General features: G+C 37.8%; 1 protein-coding gene across 2 annotated transcripts; it reads right to left on the bottom strand.

Moving 5' to 3' along the window:
• Positions 1-3,532: 3,532 nt before the first annotated feature.
• Positions 3,533-15,875, bottom strand: LOC113480031 (protein FAM122A). Of its 2 annotated transcripts, none has more exons than XM_026848563.1 (9): positions 15,509-15,875; positions 11,983-12,039; positions 9,937-9,980; positions 9,803-9,857; positions 9,276-9,368; positions 8,614-8,702; positions 7,901-7,962; positions 6,804-6,900; positions 3,533-5,644 (listed from the first exon to the last, which is right to left on the bottom strand). In XM_026848563.1, exons 1-9 carry the CDS (start codon positions 15,524-15,526, stop codon positions 5,485-5,487), a joined length of 675 nt encoding a protein of 224 aa, XP_026704364.1. In that variant the 5' UTR covers positions 15,527-15,875; the 3' UTR covers positions 3,533-5,484. The 2 variants fall into 2 exon arrangements, with proteins under 2 accessions (XP_026704364.1, XP_026704363.1); XM_026848562.1 differs by having other exon boundaries at positions 7,901-7,965; positions 15,509-15,872.
• Between the last annotated feature and the right edge of the window lie 3,197 nt (positions 15,876-19,072).

Here is a 19,072-nt window from a genome sequence, read left to right as displayed (position 1 = left end):
AGCAAGAGCACAACCATGATTACAGCAGCACAATCACGGCAACGGACCATCTCCTCACTATGAGGAAAAGGGTGGTGAGAAGGCCCACCTGAGTAACAGGCTCCCTTTTAACACCTCTGCTGTGGAATATCAATTCAGACACACAACCACAGTCATCCTGATCCCAGCAGAACAAGAAACACCAAGAAGAAACAAAGACGACTGATAAAATGCATTATCAAAGACATGGAATAAAAGAACCATGGAACTTAATCCCTGGTTGTAATGGAACTTAAATCCCTGTTTACAGTTAAAAAACCCCCCAAAAAACAAAAAAACCCCAAACAAACCAGGAATTAACAGTGTATAGTAACAAAGTGAGAGCATTCTTCTCTAGGAAACTACAGATATTCTAGGTGGCTTGAGGTATGAACATCAAGGCATTAGATGAGCCTATGCTTTGAGAAGCAAGAAACCACCATCAAGAGACAAATAAAACTCTGCAGTAAGGCTCTGGAATCCCATGTTCCATCAACATCACCAGACTCAATAGCGCCTTTCCCTCAGGAATCACCCAGGAATCTCCAAAATCAAAACCGACTGCTGAAGTGAACGCACTCGAAAGGATCTAGATTTATTTTTAGCAGGAAGTTTCTTGCAGCGATTTCAGTGCCACACAGCCTGATGTAAGCTGACTTGAAAGACAACATGGTACGCTGTTTCTGTGCAACAAAAACCAATGCATGATATGCACATCATGGTTTTGGTTTTTCTCCACCCAAGGGGAAAAAGTAATCGTGAGAACCACATTTCCAAAGGTTAGTACCTGCAGCAAAAACTGCTCAAGCAGGAGCAGCTCTTCCTACTTAAATTGACATCCAGCAAAATTCTAAATATTTACAAGCCACTATTAATCACGGAAGGAATTCTTAAATAAGAAGCATTTTCCAAGACTCTTACGAAGCAAGTAAAAGAAGAAACCAAACTATCAGAAGAATTTTAAATTTGATAAATGCCAGATTTGTCTGAGGAACCCTCATAGGATTGGGGAATTCTCTAGTTCCTTCAGACACACAGGGGAACCAGCACAAAGAGGCCACGTTTGGTTTTGGTTTCAATGCACTCAACTCCTCCCCCCTCTGAAATTACTGTTCCCGAGCCAGCTCCTGAAAGTCAAACACGGTTATTCTCCTTCAGTTGTTTACCTTTTCCCCCTCCCCACTCGTGCTTCTACCACAAAACCCCAACAGAGGAAGCAATCTCTCCCTTCCAGCATGTACGTGGGGTCTGGGTCTTTTAGATGTAGGGTGGCTGTCTGCTTGGAGTCCACCGTGACAGAGGAAAGGCAGCTCCTGACCAAGGGCTAGGCTGGCTGTCAACTGGTCTCAAGTTTATCAAACAAGGATGCTCATTCCAAATACACAGAAATGGGAAGACTCTCCTGTTAGCGGTAAAACAAACAATCAGCCAAGACATACCCTTAGGAAACAGACACCAAATAAAGAATGTCAGGTGACAATTTTTGCCAAGTGCTCCTCTTCAGATCAGTAAGGTTTTAATTATTGTACTGTAGCTGTAAACACTCAATTACATTTACAAATATTTTAACTTGGTGCTTCCAGGAGAAGAGGGATCAACTTAAACTCCATCTGCCAGTTGATGATGAGAAAGGTTGCTTAAAACAGGATATGAAGAGCTCACACATTTTAATTATGACTCCTGAAGCTCTCTATTTTAAGTAAATGAGTTACGACTCCAACATATGCAAGAACACAACAGCATAAAGTGAACATTTCTGAAATGACTACTGCTAAGAAATGCACAAGCTGTTCTCAAGCTGGAAGCTGGCGGAGGGAGCTCCAGAGGTCGCTCCTTGCCTTTAGTCACTTCACTAGCAAAAGATCTCACAATAGCAGGGCTGGACTCACAAACACACCACTAATAGCAGAACCACAATACAGATTTATAAATCAAAGTATCTGTCTCACCAATACAAGACTTTGGAGACCTGTTTTGTTTGTACGGGTTGGTGATCATTTACACTCAAGTTTTCTGAAGAAAGGTGTGAAGAACAAATTTAGGATTAATTTCTCACACTAATCTCAGGAGGACCGTGGGCAGCTGTTGGGTATTCAGATCATCTGGCTCGCTGACAACACACAGAAGATCCAAGCAAGTTAATCTGGCTGATGCACAGGCTCATTTTTCCTGGCATTTGTACCTCTGTTCTAGTGTGAAGTATCTATTCCTCTGCTAAATGCAGTAACCACTGAAGCGCTCATTCCAAAAATACAGCCCCCCTGAGCACTGGCACGGTTATCAATGTTCCTTCGGCAACTATGTCATTCTGGAGAAGGTGGAAGGAAGAAAAACACCTATCAGTTGTCAAGGAAGACACCCTGGCCCAAGACATGATTTAACTGCCAATAAATCCTACAGGATAGTTTTCAACCAGACCAATCAAGTGCTGATCACAAGCTTGACTTTGGAAGGGTGCCATTCAAGGAGTGGCAGAATCCTGGAGAGAAACAGCTGTATGCCCCAAAAGAGCTGCAGATTAAGAAAACTTTATATATACTTATATATTGTTCTTGTGTGTGTGTGTATATATATATATACACACACACACACACACTCATGATCATAATACTTTCAACATGGGCTGAGATGAGAAAGCTGCCCCCTTTCTTCTCAGAGGAAGATAAAGGCATTGACACTTGTAATATAAACTCAGATCAGTTAAGGAACATCATATGCAATAATCGTGTAACCATAGCACTTAATCAAGCAAAGCTTCAATATTCATTTTCATGAGGAAATCGAGAATTAGTAAAACAGAGATAATATTAACAGCATGAGTTACTATGTGAGTACAGGGTTGATTATGTGCATTAATTCCCTGAATCCAGATACATATTTTGCAGGATAATTTCATTCCAGAAGTTAGTATTTCATTTCAGTGAAAAAAAAAAAAACCAACCAAACTATATGTGTCCGTGACATCAGGGCACAAAACTACAGCTTCTTGATGAGATGGATGGACAAGGAGTTGAGATGCTTTTTTCCACAAGTTCAAAGCGATTTCTGCTTTGCAAAAGCAGGGAAAGGAACAACTGCAGATACGTAGCTATTCCTCTCTTCTCCACCAGCATTAATTGCCTTATTAAGGCAAACCACAAAGACTCCCCACTTCTTCCCACGAGGGAGGAAAGAGCCTCAATACTGTCCACCAGCCAGCTGTAGCTTTTATCTTCCAAACGATTTCACCACAACTTCCTCTAGGTATAAACTAGGTGCATGCTTAGCTATTTAAGTCTTTCAAAAATGTTTGGGTTTATTCTTTGGTTTTCCTAGAGTTGTCACAGAACTTTAAGACAGCATTGCACTAGGAAAACGAAAGTCTGCTGCAGGTTTTAAGGCCAACTTAAATGTAAACTAGGCTGGGTTACAATAGACACTGATTTAAAAAGTAAAACATTAAATCACAGATTAAAACAAGAATATGGTTACCTTTCTAACAAAGTGCAGAAATAGAAACACACATTTATTTTTTCATTTATTGGCACTTATTTGAGAAACAGCATAAATATTCAACAGAAGAGACAAGTTGACCCACACGCAACTATTAAACCGCTCCACTGATGCATCTTTTAAAAAAGACTGGAAGAGACACCAGGGGGTTCATTCTTAAGAAATAAGCAAGATTTAAAAAAAAAAAAAAGTCTTGCCCTCACCACAAGAGTGAACGCACAGCAACTCTTTGGCACATACCTGAAATTACAAAACAAAACCCTGCCCTATCAGACAGGGGGCAAACAGACATTAAACACAAGCTTGTCCATCTGCCACGGGGATGAGGGGCAGTCTGAATTTAAAAAGGAACTGCAATCAGAAAGTTGACTATTACAATAATTTAAGAGGAATGAAATCAGAAGTAAACATGTCATTTCTTACTTGAACTGAGCAAAACTATTAAATACATTCTATTTTCTTTCTACAGTAAGGACATACAGAAACTGGTCATTGGTCCTCAGGTCACCAGGTCTTTGCACTCCAAGTTGTCCGTTTCTAATTTTGATGGCTGCTGTCAATCAAGGCTTCATCCATGTGACTCTTTCGCAGCAGCACTCAGAGTGGGCTCTTCTCCTACTTGAGGAAGTTTCCATACTTTTCTCACTTTATTACACATTACAAAGATTTAGTGTTCAAAAATAAAACATTTTGCTTCATTATTAACCTTTCTGGAGAGAAGGCTTGAAACCACATAGTACAGATGCATACACACGTACAAAAGGGGACTCGGCTGGGGAAGTTCAACTGTAGAACAGGAGTCAACAACCACAGTAAGGTTGCCACAGGAAAATCTGAAACAGCTATGGTGGAGTTTGCAGATTTTTTCCTCCTGTCTGGGGAATTTCAGAGTTGAAATCAGGATGCCTCAACCCACTGACTTTTCAAACATAGTACAAGAATCCTGAAACATCCCCGATTACCAAATTCTAGTCTTTCAATCAGCATCAGTTTTCAACAGCAGAAATAACCTGATGCTATTGTTAGAGGGAGTGATATCAGGAGATTAAACACAGATTAAACATGTCTGGTTGCCTCAGCCTGTAAAGAGGCATTAAAGATTTCTCAGTATATTTGCCCAGAAGTCATATATGAGGACAAATACTGTCTGTTAAGATAATGCACTTCTGAAATACTAAACCATCAGGATTTAGTGTTTTGTTCCAACCATTACTATTTTTCCCTATTAAAAGGCCTGTAAAAAACCATCTACCACTCTAACATATCATATAAATAGGGAAATAAAACCCAAACCAATACAAAACCCCAGGAGAATGTTCCACACCTAACTTAGATTTAGTCACAACAGCAGTCATGATTATGAATAAAATCCAACATATAAATTTAAGTTGACAATTCACCAACTTGTTCTTTTGACACCTATTAGAACACAGAATTGATTAACAGCCAATCATAATACAACACAAGAATCAATTCCCCCCCCCAGTATTCCCCCTTTCATATGAAGAACAAAACCACAAAATATCTAACACCTGGGGAATAAAAAATTAGTAAGCTGCTCCACTGGTTTCAGACTGAGGACAAATGTGAAAGTTATCTGCTACTACATAAGCACCACTTTGTATTAGTGAGGACACTGCCTGTTGGCTGTTGGAAAGCCAAGTCTTCTACAAGCAGAATGTACATAGAGTATTTGTAACTTATGCCAACAAGACAATATCAACTGTAAATCAACAGCTTGCTTACTGATATTAGCATCAAATATGTTTGCAATTCAAATGCTTACTGTATTTTAGTAAATGTCATACAAATCACTAGAAACGTGAATTCCTCCTCAAGGAACTATTCTGCAAGTTTTGTAGAAATAACGACATTTCTGGAAGTTCCTATGAGGAACAGAATCAGTTACACACAACAGAAAGTCTTATTGATATCCAGCCTGTTTCTCGGTGTCCATTAGCAGAGTTCTGCTTCTTAATTAATAGGTAACTTAGCCGTAAGATCTACTGGTAAGAAAGGAGATCTGGAGTCAGAAAGTGAGACTGGAGAGTCTGTGTTGGTGCTGACTTCAGCTGGTGAGTCACAGGAAGAGCCTGCACTGCTTCTGTTGTCATCAAGAGCATGTGACGACAGACTGAAAACAGAGCAAGATAGGAGAAATGAGGTACTCTTTCTGGTGAGTTTCAAATACTTGCTTCCATTCATTCTAAAACCATTTTAAAAACAAATATGCATCTCTGAAGGAAGAGTAAGCCCCATGATTTAAAATAAATATGCAACTACACGCTTTGCAGTCACTCCCAAACAGATAACATTCTGCCAAATTCCTCCTTCAGCTGACCCAGAAATGGGGTACAGATTAGAAGCATCAGGCTGAGCAGTTCACTGCAAAGCTTCACCTCATCTCCTACAAGGTCCTGGGCTAGCACATATCTAGAGGCCTCTTGTGTCAGGAGAGCTGACGATAAACACTCATACTTCAGTTGTACCACTAACTACATAGTCACAGGACACAAAATCAGAACTATAGGTGACCTATTATCAGTGATAGCATCAAAGTGTTTTTAAAAATTACCATCTCTGAAACCAAGATGCAGCAACTGAACCTGCACTGCTATGCCTAATATGAACAGGGTGTGTGAAAAAGTATGTTTTTAAAGTACCTTTAAAACATCTATTTTATTATTGCCACCGCAATGGACTCAAAGCTTGTGCACTGCTATGTACGTTGGCTGAGAGGCAAAAAGGACAAATGTACTGCGAACAACCCTGTCTTGATAGTTGTGTGGGCACACCCTGTGTATTACTGACCTCTTGACTAAAACACTAAATCAAAATCCCTTGCTATTTCAAGTCATTACGATTTTTTATGTAGTACTTTATCTCCTCCCAGCAGGCAGGGACAGACAGACGAATTTTTCTATATGACTATGAGCAAAGAGAAAAATAAGTAAAAAACCCAATCCACCCACAAGCATTAGCATTTATATTTGATTGCAACTTGAAACTAGACTCCAAAAATTGCCAGCCATGAGGTATCTTTTCCTAAACGTACTCAACTCCCATATATGTGAAGCATGTTAACAGTCAGTCCTAGAAATTGTAAAATTGTCGTGAACGTTATCGCTTTTTTACTGTGATAATTTCAATGCTTCAAAATTATGGGATGTCTGTATTAATCATATATAATGATAATAAAAAACCCCAACAACTTCAGACATGATCATTGCTAGATGAAGACAGACTTGCAGTGCTTCTGAAGGAATCAACACAATAAATAGCACAGCATTTACCATCCCCCAAGGTCCACCTGATGTGAAACGTCAGGGGTAAGCATGTTGGTGGATCCTTGGAATAATCTTTTTGGATGATCTTCTATCTCTGTTACACCTTTGGTAAGAGATAAGGAGTGATAAAAATTAGTACTCATCTAAACTAAAATCTACTTTCTATGTACTTCTACAGAGCAAACAGAACAGAGGTTCAAACTTGTTACAATAGATCAAGTGTTATATGTAAAACACAGAAGTTCAATGCTGAAATTTTAAAGACTATTTCTTGGAAGCATTTTGGTCCAAACTTCAGGAAAGTTTAGTGGGTTATGAGCTGAGGTGTAGATATCGGATATTTATTTTTTAGTAGCAAAGAATAATCTTTTGGTTGTTTACTTGGCTATCAGTTCACTGACTAGCTCCACCAAAGTAGAGAAGCTGAGAGCAAGGAAAGCTTGTTCTCCTCTTGCAATCAATAAAAACAAGGTCCAGGATTATCACTAAACTTATATATTGACTTTGATTTCCAAATACAGTAGAAGAGAGGATAGATATATACTTAAATAGACTATGACAAAACTCAGATAAAGGCATTTTAAAAGCTGCCTCAGAGTCAGAAGCATTCTGTTACAAAGGTGAAGCATGAAGATATCAAAACAGATGCAATAAAATAACCAGGAGTTAAACTTGAAGAAAAATGTAGAAAGATAGAGAAACATTTCCCAGTAGAGCTGTAAGGTGTCTAACAGGTCTCTGCACCAGTTTTTGGTATTGAAGGGTGATTTTAAATCTACAGTACCTGTGCACTTCAGTTAGCCAGGACTTTCAAAATTCTCTATTTGTGAAATATACCAATAGCTGTATTTCTTATTTTGTTAAACAAGTTACTTTAGTTTCTTAATGGAGAACTATTAGAACAACTATTAGTTTTACGAAATAGTAAAAGCTAATTTATCTCTGTTTTATCCCTACAGTTTCATTTATTTGCTCATCTGTAATATTGTCTATTTCTAGTCACTCTTTGAGGTATCAGCCAACAGAACAGAATTATGAGGAAAGCTATGTGAATTATTGTAAAATCAACACATAAGCATATTAGCCAAAATCAAATACTGTACCTTTTCTTTTTATTGACCCAAGAACACTTGGCCGAATACAATTAATTGGACTCTGGCTTCTCCTGCTAAAAGAAGGCATATGCTATACTGATATTACCATTGATAAAAGAAGTCTAAAACCATGTTAAGTATCAAAAGATATTCAGATAAACTACTAGGTGCTAGAAAACACTAAGAAAACAGGTATTAAAACAGCTTATCTAAAGTTGTGGGGTTTTTTTTCTGAAGAAAAATCTTAACAGAAAAAGCTTAGTCACATTACTTCACAGCTGGGGCAGTCTAAAAGCTCACATGTGGGCACTGGCTAGATGACAGCTGACAGGCAGTACTTTGCTGAACTATTAGGGCCTAATAAAGTTTAACTGTATGCCCACATCACTCAAAACAACGTTCAATGAAACTAGAACCAGTAACAAACCCTAAACCTGTTTGTTTGGGGTTTCCTTCGCCCCTGAGAATCCAGTTCAGTTACTGAAGATGTGATTAAGAGCAATACAGACTACACAGGTGCACAATGCAGCCCACTCTCCCAGCGTTATGACATGAGTATTTTAAGAAATATTTTAGAGCATTGTTAAACCTGAAGTTTACATGAATATATAAAGTCATATTTTTGATCAGAAATCAATTTTGCATGTAACAAATTCTGGTATTTAAGCCTGCTGTGAACAAGCTATGCCAATTTTCTATTATTGATAAGATCTGGTAGTTACCTTGAAAATCGCCTCGTCGGACTTGGGCTAGGACTTGGAGGTAATCCACTGCTACTCACCAAACTTTGCAAAGATGGTGAGAAACATTGCTGAGAGTAAAACAGTTTGAGTTATTTCCATATAAACACTGTATCAGACCCATATGGCAACTACTGATCTTTATCCCAGGTAAATAAGCAACCCACTATCAATTTCAGCAACCAGTCAATATGGATGGGTGTACTGAGACACCACTTCTTGTTACTGAGGGGAAAAAATAAAAATTGGACAGATTACACTTTGGTGCAGAATACATGCAAGTTGACAAGGATTTATTTCACCATAGTCTGGTTAAATAGACTGTGGTTCATAAAATAAGAATGTATGCCCCTTCCTCTTATTTCAAGAGGAACGCAAATAAAGAATAAGGATTATTAACCACAGATTAACAGTTGAACACTCCACAGAAATGCACATTCACAAGATGTGCAACTGCTAGCTGGTATTTTCTGGTTGAAGGTTTTAGTTCTGTTGGTTTGTTGGTTTTTTTTCTTTCTTATTCTAGTTTCTTGTTTGCAGCCAAGGTAGAAAGGAGCAGGTGGCTTAATCTTTTGCTGCTGATTTGGTTGAATTTATTTAGCACTGCTCAAGTCAAAACCATTATTACCACACATTTTGCTCACCTTCCCTATTCCTCTAGTAGGTGAAGGAGCTGGAGAAACTGGGACAAAGTCTACTTGCTTTGGTGATGATGATTTTTCAAAATCATTGTCGCTCTGTAAATAGTACATACAATTAATCTTACGAGCAAATACCCTAACATGAAAAGGACTGATTGGTGTGGACTTGAGTAAGATTCCAAAGTTTCCTCCATCATATTAATAATTTTTAGGTAGCCATTTATGAGCTCACACTCAACAACAACAAAAGCCTTTAATATTACTTGGTGAGTATCAGAACATGAAAGAAAATCTGAACAGGCGGATAACCATGCAATTTTCTTTTGACATACCAGCCCAAAGAACCCACGTGTATCCTCGAACAACTGATAATTCTATGCTTTGTTAGTGTGAAAAATTGCTGATCAAAAGCAGTGATATACTAACACCTTAATTGTAGGTCAAACTATGAGAGAAAATGTTGACATGAAAGAGTCTCTAGTGTCCCGATACTGACAACAGAAACACAAATTAAAGCATGAATGCATTACCAGGCTCAAGCTCTCCTCCCATGAGTGGCTCATCTGCATTGCTACTTGCACTTCTCTATAAAGAAGAAAAGAAATGTATTGTCCCAGGCCTATAGAAGACTACATAAAGTATTCTAGTTTGCCTTAATGCTTACCTTTCACGTACTGTTTCTCTGTTCATCAGATTCATTCCTTCTTCCTAAAAGATTAGCAGATGAAAAAAAGAAAAAAAAAGCTTTGCTATAGCAAATCAGAAAAGCTCATTTAATTTCACTTCAGTATGCTGAAAATTTAATTCAACTCAGTTAAGCAACAAGAACCTTAAGCTCTCACTGCATGAAAATGAGTGAGGAGGAGAGGATGGGAAAGAAATGTAGCAAGACACCATCACAGAAGAAGTGCTTAGGGGAGTTTGGTTTTAATCAAGTAGCTTTATTTTCATTACTATGGAAGAGGTAATGATAATATGAAGCGAAAATTCTGTACATGCTAGAGTATGAGTCTCGCATAATAATATTTCACAAAGTGGAAACTAGTACAGATAATCCTTAAATGCATGGCTGGCTTCTCACCTTATTCTATGGATTAGTAACTAACTAGACACTTGTCAGCATTTCATTTGTAATACAGTGCACTATACACAATGAATTTAGGATTTGGTGGTTTTTTTTCTGAAAACAATCATAAAATATTACTAAAATGGATCAAAGGTGCAACATTAAACTAAATATTAACACCAAATTGAAGTACAAACTTGACTGAACCTCCTCATACGTAGACACTATTCCTTAAACCTAAGTGAATGCTATCCAGCCTGTTGAGTGAATGAATACATTCCCTAACTCAGTCCAGTTCAAGAATAAAAGTTCAACTAAATATCTTCACAATCTTCATCATACGTAGGGTCTTACTAGCATAGTTCAACTGTGTGATTATTTGCCAAGATTTGAAAGAGATCAGAAATAAATCACATGGGTTTCCATCTGTGCCATATAGGACGTGGAATTTCAACTTGTGAAGTTAATGATCAAATACAAATTATGAAATGTCATTGTTCTATATACTTATTGAAGTGAACAATTATGAATACAGAAGCACTTTTAAAAAAAATGAACTTTACTTCATGTAATATAGCAACAGAGCCATGGTAGTTCATCCTGTTACTCTCATCATTTACATTTTAATCCTAAACTTTTTTTACTGATAAAAACAGCTCTACAGCTGGCTTGAGTGCTTCAGAGTCTCTTTAAGCCAGTAATTTATTTACATAATGAAAGCAAGCAGTTGGATTTTTTCAGGATTAATGCACCTTAAATATCTGAGGTGGGAAGTAGAAGTACGTTCCATCAGACACCACACTCTGAAAATGCTGTGCAAAGCATTAAACTGTTTTCTTACTTTTCACCCTGTAAAAAACAAGCCTATTCATTAGAAACTAGCAAGCTAGAAAAATACTATATATAAAAAAAAAATAAATCAAGTATCTTGAAGGCAATTGTATAAACATTCTACTGTCAAAAAGTGGCCATCTAAAATGGAGGAGCCACAAAAGTTTGAGCTTGTTGATTTTAAAACTGGAGTCCTCAGACTGCGGTCTGCCGTCTGGTAGCAGTGCTATTTAAGCCTACTCAGATATTTGCCACACCCCCCTCGTTCCTAACTGTTTGCTCTGGTGCCCTTCCCCCTCTGCTCATGCTGTGACAGCACAAGTACAGTGATCTGGATAAGAAAATTATACAGATGAAAAATAGCCCAGCCAGAGGAGTCCAAGCTATTTTTTAGCCAGAGTTCTTCCTTATCCAGTTCCTTTTCTGGCTGCGCAGAAGTCCTATGCCAACACAAGTTAAGGAACGCTTTGTTATTGGCCCTGAATATTTATGCTTGCACTACTGCCAAAACTTGGTGGAACTTTACCCTAAGGGTTTATGTTCAAGGTTTCCTTTTTAAAACGTCCATCTTAAGATTTTTCTTCCTGCTCAAATCCTCTTCTCGCTATAAGATGCCTTCTACTTCATGAAATTTAGAACTCTGCAGACAAGATACAGCGTTTACTTTCAAAAATACTTTGAAGTGATAGAATTCAGCAGACTCTGTATACAAAGAAAAATCTATAGTTTTTTGAAGGACATCACACATTAACTGCAAAAACACCAATCACATAAAAAATCGAAAATGTCAAAAAAATTAGAATCTGTGCTTACCTGTTTGATTTGATGAAGACGGCTGCTAGGAACACGGATAGGAGATGATGGCACAAACTGCAAAACAAAGTCACATACAATTGAAACACACTTAGAAACTACAGGAAAAGGAAAGGTGCAGAAATGTTAGTAAATAATCTATAGTGCTATCCCAAACAAAACAGAAGTAATTACAAAAAAAGCCAAATCATTTATAACATTCTCTCTATATATATAAACTACATTAATTACTTACAAGAACATAATATATATTTCCGTATTATTCTGCTTTGTATGCTCACATATGATAACTGGTGTCAGCCTGGCTTTCACTTCATTTCCAGGCAACTAGAACTTAGAGCCTTCTCTACAGAATTAATCTGCTTTTAACTATCACACTGCCACCCTTGATTTATATGGTTGCACACTTTCATATAAATGATCCAGAATATTTTCATTAAATGATCCACAAGGCTCCCCAATAGAACCTTTAAAAATACAAAGGCAAAACAACCCACTGTGCAAAAAGGGTGCTGGATTGTTGTCTGCCTATAAACGAGTACTTTGACAGGTGAAAAAAAAAATCAGCTATTAGAAGGCTAACAAAGAGTTAAATACCTTCCTTATGGTTTAAGAGCTTCGTCAATTCAGGTGAAATCCAAGAGGATGTCACTAAAATTGATCTGTTACTTTTGTCAGTTTTGCATCAAGATGTCACTAGAATACTATGATATAAAACTGCATATTCAAAACCAAGTAATTAAAAGTGATTATTTTCTCAAAATATGATTTCCTTTCACGTATTTCCCATCCCTCAAATGTTTGAGCCTCAGTTGACTTTTGTCATAACATATTCAGGGATCAAAAACTAAAAGCTAAAGCTTTGAATAGAGGTTTAACTTCTCTGTAAGCTGACAACCCCTCCAAAAAACAAAGTGTCTTTTTAAAATAGATGTGTATTCAGCAAGTAAGTTTTGTATTATCACTGTTTATAGAGTTTATATACTTTATGAAGAACGAAGCTTCATCCCCTCTGCAAAACATTACTAGAGCTTTTCATTATGCTAAAGTTGGAGCACTAACAAAAATTCAGTTAGCCATTTACTGCACCATCTTCTAATCAGTGCTATGGAGAATACAAAGATTTTGCTGTCTTACACAAAAGGTTATAGTAAGCTATCAGACTATTCATGCTTCATACATCCAGAATCCTCCCTCTAAAAAAACAAACATCAAGACATCACGCCCTTCTTCTCACAAAAGATACTAGTCTATCAGACTCACACAGAGGATGTCTACTGTTTGTGCCAGAATTTAGCCATCATAATATATACTACTGAAATCTAATGGCTAGAATGTCTTGATTTGCTACTTCTTAAGTCCAGGTTAGGTCAGCTTTCTATTATACCAGGCTCCCAAAAATTCTGTGCACCTAATAAAAATTCCTCCAAGCTGTACCACCCAATGTGGACCTTGCGTTGACCTTGATTCGCACACACAGAAAAGGACTTGGACAATAGTACATTCCTGACTATTTACTCTGTCACTCCACAGTAGAAATGCATTTGTTCCGCTCATTATATTCTAATTTTATGACTGTGATCCACATGCTTTTAGGTTTGACATTAATAGAGTATATACGAAACCAGTGGCTCGCAGTATAAAATAAAAATGACAAAAAGTTAAGTGTTCCTCTGCAGGATCTAATGCACTAACTAAACCCACTAACTGGATCCTACATCTCTTCTCCAGCAAGTCATGATCCTTGCTTTGTCAATGCTCAAAACTCACTTCTTCCCCTTCATATTCCCTTAACTGTGAAAAGAAACATCATTCTTGTGAAAACAAAAGGGAAAAGTCGCTGTTAAAGGGATACTTGCTAAAGCAGCCTGAGCCCATTTATTAAAATTATGCTACGCAAACCCCTGATGTTTTAAAGAGAGCACAAAGCTTAATAAAACCCATTACAATCCATGGGACTATCACATGGAGGAGAAAGACCTTTCCCTTCCCCCCTTCTCCCATATGTTAGATAAGTCTTTTTCACTGAAAGTAAAGGTTCAGAAGTGCCAGTGTGGCAGGCAGCACTGCCAAAGCAGCCACCTGCCCCCGTGCCTCTGCCCTTCCATCACTGTCCCTGCAGTGCCCCCTGTCTTCTGCCAACACAGCCCTTGTGGGGCCACACGGTGAACCCTAACAGGGACCTTACCTACGTTAAAAAGAAAAATCAACTTTTGCTGAAATAGTACCAAAACATCTAACCACCGATTAAAATACTTTGCTTAAACAACAAAACAAAATGAAAACCCCAAGCACACAAACAAAACAAAACACACCAAAGCATTTACTCACTAGATGCTACTGATACCTTCTGGAAGGAAATAAACAGAAGATACTGAGTCTAGTTGACCCTTCCTTAGTAATTACATTCAGTGTCAGAAAACTGCAGATTAAGACCCAGCCAAAATGGCACAGGTGCCCCTGTAATCATTATAGAAGAGTTGGAGTCTGAGACTTAGAGAAGCTGCTCAAAAAAGCAAAGATTTTAGAATTCAGCTGAGCAACTGGGACAACCACAACAGCCCTGAAGATGGAGCTGGACAGAGTATGACCTTCAGTTATCTGAGCATTTTAGCAGCTCCCATTGTTCCCATGACAGTGAACACAACACAGACCAGACAAAGAATAATCAAATTTTTTTCCACAAAGTTCAACAAAACAAAATTTTAGCTGTACTTATAATACTAAATTAACAAATTTCAGTCACTGAGTCTTTTCACTCTATTACACTGCAATAAAACTTGGATTAGTTTTCCTAAATACAAAGTGATTTTTGAAGTACACTTTATCACCTACTTAATGTAAAATTTAATTACCAAAGTAGATGTCATCTACCTTTGAGAACACAGAAGGATTAGATAATCCCTAAACTCCTTTTCAATTCCATCATCCCTGTCATCTCCAACAGAACTACAAACCAGACCATAATTCTGGATGAAGCACCATGGGGTTAGATTAATATTTTAAAAATTCAAATTTGGAGCTGTAATAACAGAAGTCTGACAAAAGTTGAAATAATGTCTTTAAAAGATATGAAATAAATAATTTTGGAATTCTATCTTGTTATATCAGTTGTTGATTATAACAGTCCATTCTGTCATTACTACATCAAAGGCAATTTTAAGATCAGAGCATCACTGCCCTCCCTTTTTCTAAACATTAGAAATGATTAACACATTGATTACTGAACAACACATCTACATAATTATTCTTCTTTGTGAACTACCTTTCTTATGCTATCTTAGAACATCTGCTTGCATTTTATAAACAAAGTTATGATCACAATGAAATATAAGTACTCTCCAAGGCCAAATGGTCTATAAATAACATTTCACCATAGCTACAGCGTATTAATGTCACAGTCTAGAGCCTTGTTTCTGAAAATATGTCATATTAGTTTCACAGACTACAATCTCATTTTCTTGTTTTATCCTGTTTGCACACTTCTGCTTCAGACCTAATGCAGTTGGTCTAACAGTTTTCTTACCAGGCTATGACGATTCATAACTGTGGTACTGTTCCTGCGGGTTCGCAAAACGTTAGGCTGGAACACCTGTGAATTATCGCTGTGAAAAGAAACACTTGTCAAATGCAAAAGCCATTTCCTTCCTATCAAAAAGTACCTCTTGCTATAAGCTCAGTTGCAAATGCTATGACAGCTGTCATTTCAAGACAAAGCACTAGAGAGACAGGTATGTAAGAACTCTTTTAGCTTGTTGGCAGAAAGTGGAAACCAAATTCCCAGCCACTTCAATTAGTGATTTTAAATAATCATATTGAGTCTTTAAAAAATTGTTAAGACTGATCATTTCTGTGGGAATTTATGATGTTTGGAATGGCTGCAGCTTGCATATCGATTATCATTCAACAGAACAAATTTATAAGTGGCACATAACCAGCAACTGAAACCAGCTTCAGTGCGATAGATAAAACAGAATTAAAAAAAAACACCGTACCTTGATGAATCTTACCACTATGATCATTATTAAGTTCTGAACTATTTTCCAGGAGAAATTTAACTTAAATTAAATTAAATTTAAATTAAACATACAGTAAAACGAGCTTTTAAAGCCCAAAGACTTTTGAACAGTCATGCTTCTAACCAGGAAGCAGCTCATCCATTTAGATAACACAGGATTAATTATTTGATATAAAATGAGCTCATTTCTCAAGGCAGCTTTCGTTTTATTGATTCCTAAAGCACGCTCACTGGTCATCACTAGTGTTATCAACAGCCATTAATCAGCACGATGAATGCGACTGCAAAAATTACATAAATCATGTAGAATAAAAATTTTGAGCCAAAATCCTACAATCCCCATGCCTAAAAATCACCAAGAAACTGCATGGGCAAACAGATCCAAATGTAAGACTGTAATTAGAGCCAAACTACAAGATTTCACTGGGTTGTATCTTTTTGTTTCAGCTGCTAATTTGGGATGAACAAAAGCACTACACAAATACAGTTTCTTAAAACTAATCTGACCAATAGTATTATGTTGTCCTGAAGGCTGATAATGATAAGGCACTTTCAAGACACATCACTACCAGAATCCTCCAGTTTAAAATGCACGTTAGACACATAAGTTTTGGATAGCTTTTATCTAGCCGTAAATAAAAAATTTAAAAAGCTCATACTGTGAAATAAAAGCCAACAGCAGTTGGCATAAGCACTGTGCTTTTTGCTAGAAAGAATGCATCGACTCTCTTTCTCTAAAACGTCAAATACAAATGACCAGACATCATTTACCATTTTCAAAGAAGTTTCACTCAGTTTACACCCGCAAGAGATCAAACAGCTGCTATTTGATAGGAGGTGGAGCAGGAGAAATTTAAGAGATCCATGACCTGATGTTTAGACATGAGATTTACTGGCTGAGGCCAACAGCTACAACTTCTTTTTAGTGTGTGCTGGCTGGTATGCAAACACAACACAAACAATACATCCTGAAATCCAGGGTCTGAATGGAGAAAACTGGTGGGAATTATTCTGTAACACACTACTATAGGCAGAGTCAAATATTTTGTGCTAACTAGAAGAGAAGAAGGAGAGAAAAACACCCCTACAGTATCCTTACCTTCAATCTCCTTTGCAAAAACACCCGAGAGTTGGTCAGATCTCAGACTTAACTTTGACAGAAAATTCTTACAGTTTCCATTAAAAATCAATTTTACTTGACACAAAAACAAGAATAAAAATTTCTGTGAAAGGTAACTTCAATGATCTAAAATATTCCACTTAAAAACGTCCTCTGGCTCTACAGTAACTCATTCTCCAGGCTCCTTACTGAAACTGCTAATGAAAAAGTCAAAACAGGAGGCAGACTAGAAAAAGCAAGCTGTTCAAGAGCAAGAGCTTTTGTTTCAGTTTACCCAACAAAGCCATTCTGGGAAAAAAAATGAAGTTTCTTGCCAAGAATGGCAATCTTGCAAAAACAGTATTCTGCTGGAAAATTCCTAACTAACAGGCAAACCACTGCAACTACCTCAAATTAGTTCAATGGGATTTCAGTTTAATTTGTATAAATGCCTGATGTATAGTGTATACACATTTCCAAGGCAAGAGCTCAGGCTTACCCTTCTACCTGACCAAACCCTGAATGAAATAAATTGTTTATAGCATGGTTATGGGATGCCTTTTTTTCTTCTTCTTTTTTTTTTTTTTTAATGAGTAAAAGGTCTCACAGTTTATAAGAAACAACTTATAAAAGGGTGAAATTATAAAAACATCTTGTCTCAGTTACATAATTAGTTTACCTGCTGAGAAATCTCCCTGAGGAACCACTGCCATTCAAAGTACTTGTGCACTGCATGGAAATGTAAACTGATAGTTGTTTCATTATGATTATGTAAAAGAATCACCATTATGTTTACTTGACATTAAATCCTAACTGAATAGGCAAGGATTAGTATTTCCCTTAAACTGTAATGTGCTGTCAAGCATTTTGGTAGGAAAGATGAGATTTGTTCATCCCTTGATATCTAGCTCTTTTCAGAAACATGAAGTTTAAGGGGAAAAAAACCCACAGAAAGTACTTACGTATTATACTATGGTTTAAAAAGTTTATTGTCAATATGCTCTCCCAAATTGTAGACATATTACTAGTCACATCACATGGACCACCCTGAATTTAGATGGTAGCCACACCACACAGCAGATGGGGGTATCTCCCAAATTCACAACAGCCCAGAGGAAGCAAGAAGCAGCATTTGGAGTTACAAACCTACCCAAACACAAAACTATACAAGTGACCATGCATATCTGAGAGCTTTCCCCCTAGCCCTTGACTAGGATTGCTGCTCTCTGCCCTGTCAGCTGATGAGAGCTAGACCTGGAACACATGGCAAACATCCAACCCCCGTGCAAATACCACCCGCCACATGCCGAGGGCAACATCCAAGAGAAATTATCTGCACAACTCCTTGTGTTTCTCCCAGTATTACATACTAACAAACTTAGTATCATCCAGAAAAACATCAGAACTGATATATTCTTTTACATAAAATGTAAAACTTAATATCTTTCAAGGTCCCATGATAGGATCTTCTTCAAGGAATTCGCTTGACTGTTCTGAAATCATTTACTGTTGTAATCGTATACAGTGCGGTGATTTATTTTTTTTTTTTTACAAACTTGAAACGTTTTAAAATGACACAGATCGCTACTTTAACTGTATTAACGGTCACAACCTTGATGCTGCGTACTGATGTTCCTCAGCTACTCAACACACAGCAGACCCAGATGAAAACAAACTACGCGTTTTAATAAAGCTACAGCACGTCTACCGAGGCCTTCCTGCAGCCCCCGGCACTCGGAGGGGACCCTTACCTAAACTAACCCTCTCCCCGCCTGGGACAGCGGTCAGGAGCCCGCCCTTCCCCACACGCCCAAGGCATCGCCATGGCTCCGCGCGGCGGGACGGGACGGGCGGAGAACGGCAACCCCCGGGGCTGCGCAGCACCAACACACCGCCCAGGCCGGCCCGGAGAAACACGGAGCAACCGCCGGGGCTGCAACAGGAGCCGCCAACCCCCCCCCACCTTGTCCCCG

Source organism: Athene cunicularia, assembly GCF_003259725.1.
Source record: "Athene cunicularia isolate RWA chromosome 4 unlocalized genomic scaffold, athCun1 chr4_part3, whole genome shotgun sequence".
NCBI lineage: Eukaryota > Metazoa > Chordata > Aves > Strigiformes > Strigidae > Athene > Athene cunicularia.
Note: the sequence above shows the minus strand (reverse complement) of the source record. Positions and strands in the feature narration are given on the sequence as shown.

Excerpts from the sequence above, each read along its gene's own strand:
- LOC113480031 (XM_026848562.1), bottom strand. Across the intron at positions 7,966-8,613 it reads CCGACGAGGCGATTTTCAAG|CAGGAGAAGCCAGAGTCCAA; the intron begins GTAACTACCAGA and ends GCCTTCTTTTAG. Across the intron at positions 5,645-6,803 it reads CAGGTGGACCTTGGGGGATG|TCTGTCGTCACATGCTCTTG; the intron begins GTAAATGCTGTG and ends CTCTGTTTTCAG.